The following is a 3,938-nucleotide window of genomic DNA, read 5'->3' on the forward strand; positions in this document are numbered from 1 at the left end:
GCTTCCCATTTGATCGCTTCCAGTGCCGCAATCGCTTCCCCTTGTTACTCATCTATTGTTGTATCTGTAGTCCCCTTTGCTCCAAGGAATGCCCCTGCAGAATTGCGAGCAATTAGTCCCATTCCAATAGGTAGATCCTTACTTACAAAAGATATATCAAAGTTCACTTTAACATCATTATGTGAAGGTACAGTCCATTTCAGGTTTGAAAGTGTACTAGCACTAGGTTCCTGTACATGAAAAATATTTCTCTCTATGTCAGAGATAAAACAATTTACATTATGAATGAATTCAACAGGTCTAAATTGCATGCTGTCAAAGATTATGGAGCATCTGAGTATCCATACATTCCACAGAATGCAACTTATAAATCTAATTTTCACCTGCACAGAATCAGCATAAAAATTATTAGAGACAAACATATCAGTAAGCCAAGAAACAAAATTCTTATTGCCTACACTAACAAGGACAATAGCATCCATAGCAAACCAAATTCTCTAGACAATAGAGCAGTGAAGAAACAGATGCTCAACATTTTCTTTTTCTCTACCACAAAGAGGACAAATCTCATCTATATTGTGAACATGCCTGACTATTTTATCTCTAGTGGATAAACAATCCTGTAGAATCCTCCAAAGTAAGTGGAGAACTTTAGGAGGCAGTTTCATGCTCCATTATATTTTCCATGGAAAGCTAGTGTTACTACTAGTGTTACTAGATGAGGCCTCATCCAAAAGAGTGTTATAAGTAGATTTAACTGTGAACTGTCCATTTCTAGTTTTTGTCCACCTAATTCTATCTTTCCCTAACATAGGAATTCTAATCCTACATATCTGATTAACTGTTTCAGTTGGAAAAAGAGTGTTAAACATACTTAAATTCCAATATTTAGTATCTTGATCTATAAGTTGAGAAACATGAACCATATTAGAAGACCAATTAGTAGAAGAGACTAGATTCTGACACCCATGAATCCACTTGTCCTTCCAAATTATGATATCCTTTCCATCAGCTATCTCCCAACAATAATGTTGTTTAACAATTTTCAAACCTTTGCAGATACCTCTCCAAATCCAGCTACCATTTTCACTAACTTCATCAGAAAGAGGAAAACAGTTAGGCAAGTATTTATGCATTAAAATTTGGACCCAAAGAGCAGTAGGATCTTGGAGCATCATCCAAGCTAGTTTTGCTAAGAGATCTTGATTAAAAATAGCAGTTTGTCTGATGTTGAGACCACCTATGCATTTAGAGTTAGCAACAGTAGACCAATTCTTAAAAAACATCCCTCTATATTGTTGTTCTTACCCCACCAGAATCTTCTTTGTATACCATCCATCCCATCAGTAAATTTCTTAGGCATAGGAAAAACACTCATCTGATGAGTATCAATTGATCCTAAAACAGTTTGTGTAAAAACAGTCCTAGCAGGCTGGTTTATGTGTTTAGCTCTCCATATTCCTAATCTACCACCGAATTTGTCAAACATACCTGAGAAACTTTCAGACTTGTTCTTTTGCAGCAATAAAAGAACTCCTAGGTATTTTTCTTGTAATCCCATCCTTCTAATATTAAGAATATTAGTGATAGTATTTTTATCCTGGTTACAAGTTTTTGGACTAAAAGCAAGTCCAGATTTATCATAATTGATAGCTTGGCCAGATATTCTACTAAATTGCTCAATGATAGTGTTGAGATTTCTTACCTCCTTAGGATTAGCATTAGTGAAAATCAACAGGTCATCTGCAAAAAATATATGAGAAACAGAAGGGATAGTAGGTGTAATCTTAACACCCTTAATAAGATTATTATTTTGAGCATGCATCAAAGCTTTGGAGAAAACATACATACAAAGAATGAAGAGATAAGGAGACAAGGGGTCTCTTTGTCTCAAACCTCTAGTGGTTTTAAACTGGATACCTGGTGTACCATTTAGAAGGAAAGAAGTGGACACAGTAGTAACATATTGCATTATTATCTTACAAAAACCATCATCAAACCCATGACATTTCAAGCAGTCTTCTAGGAAAGTCCATTCTATCCTATCAAAAGCTTTGCTCATGTCAAGTTTAATAGCTAATAGGCCTTTCTTAGATTTATGTTTATTTAAAGTGTCTACTAATTCATGAGCAATTACAATGTTATCTGTCATAAGCTTATTTTGCACAAAAGCAGTTTGAAAAGGATTGATAATCTTACTCAAAAGGGGCTTTAGCCTATTAGACAACAGTTTAAAAATGATCTTATAAGATGCGTTACATAAACTTATAGGTCTAAAATCTGCAACAGTTTTAGGACAATCTATCTTAGGAATTAAAGAGATAAAATTATGGTTGTTTTCTTTAAGAATGAACTTACTATGAAAAAGGCCTGAACCATTTTAACTGTGTCATTTCCTATAACATGCCACATTTGTTGATAAAACCCAGGAGGGAAACTATCTGGACCAGGAAAGGTCCAAGGTTTCATGTTAAAGACAACATCCTTAATTTCTTCATGAGTAAGCATTTTAAGCAAAGCCAAATTATCATCTGCAGAAATACAAGGGTTAATATGCTCAAAAAAATGCCTATCTCTAGGAGGATTACTAGTTCTAGCCATTTTAGAGAAATGATGCATTAGGTTTGAAGCTATTCCTTCCCTATCAGTAATCCAAATGCCTGTTGAGTCTTGTATAACTTCAATTTGTGTCCTTCTCTTCCTATAATTGGATCTATTATGGAAATACCTAGTATTCCTATCATCTAGATTTATGATGTCATCCTTAGCTCTTTGTTTACAATAGTCCTCTTCTATGTTCTGCCAATGTTAAAACTCACCTTTAAGACTAATGATCCTATTGTCCATAGTGTCCACTATCCCTTGAGAATGGAGAGACTCTAGTTGGTTATAAATCCTGCTGATATTAGTTTGAATATGGCCAAAAGTGTGAACATTCCAATCTTTTAAAACAAATTTAACATGTTTTAAATTGTTCTTGTGTTTATAGGCTTCAGAACCATTAGAACTAACATTCCAGTTTTAACTAATAAGATCTTTACACTTAGGGTCTCTGAACCAACATCTGTTGAATTTTATCGGTCTCTTAACAGGATTAGAGTCTCTAGAGGTAGTTAACACAATGGGGTTGTGATCACTAGCTATAGGAGCTAAATGATAAACATGGCAGTCATTATACAGATTAAACCAAATATCATTACCAAGCACTCTATATAGTCTTTCCTGAATGAGTTCATCACCACGCCTTTTGTTTGACCAAGTAAAGGGATTACCTGAGAAATTAATACTCCGAAGTCCTAGATCATCAACAAAATTTTTAGAAATATCTAGATTAGTTTGAGTATGGGGTGTACCTCCTTCTTTTTCATCATTACTAATAATGAAATTTAAATCTCCAATGAGAATCCATGGTAAACATACATTCTCACTGAAAGACTTTAAAAAGTCCCATTGATTACGTGTTACCATTTGGCAAGGCACCATACATGCATGACATTAGAATTTTAGATCTAGCATCAATAAAAAACTCACAGTTAACCACATTAAAAGCAGAGCCAATAATTTTCAAATTGATACCATCTTTCCAAAAGATGCAAAGGCCACCTGCAATGCCAACTGTATTAACGATAAAATGGTTAGGATAATTAAGAGGTTTAATTAGCTTCTCCATTTTTTTGTAATGGGACTTAATCTCAGAGAGGAAAATAATTGTAGGGTCATTAGTTCTCACTAAATCCTTAAGATGGGCTCTAGTTTTCTTGTTACCATACCCCTGGACATTCCAAGATAAAAATCTCATTGTTGCAAGTAAATTTTGAAAACTAAAAATAGTAAAACTACAACTAGAAAAGTAATTCTGGTAGTAAAAGACCAAAAAGGGATGAAAGATTAATACCGTAGCAGCAGGGTTCTCGTTAATAACATGAAGATACTCCTTC

General features: G+C 34.3%; 1 protein-coding gene across 1 annotated transcript; it reads right to left on the minus strand.

Annotated features, from left to right (window-relative positions):
• Nucleotides 1–674: 674 nt before the first annotated feature.
• LOC113296041 lies at nucleotides 675–3,670 on the minus strand. The gene is made up of 6 exons (XM_026544381.1): nucleotides 3,466–3,670; nucleotides 3,063–3,272; nucleotides 2,820–2,942; nucleotides 2,359–2,531; nucleotides 1,333–2,242; nucleotides 675–1,240 (listed from the first exon to the last, which is right to left on the minus strand). Exons 1-6 carry the CDS (start codon nucleotides 3,668–3,670, stop codon nucleotides 675–677), a joined length of 2,187 nt encoding a protein of 728 aa, XP_026400166.1.
• Between the last annotated feature and the right edge of the window lie 268 nt (nucleotides 3,671–3,938).

The sequence above is a fragment of the Papaver somniferum genome, chromosome 7 (genome assembly GCF_003573695.1).
Source record: "Papaver somniferum cultivar HN1 chromosome 7, ASM357369v1, whole genome shotgun sequence".
NCBI lineage: Eukaryota > Viridiplantae > Streptophyta > Magnoliopsida > Ranunculales > Papaveraceae > Papaver > Papaver somniferum.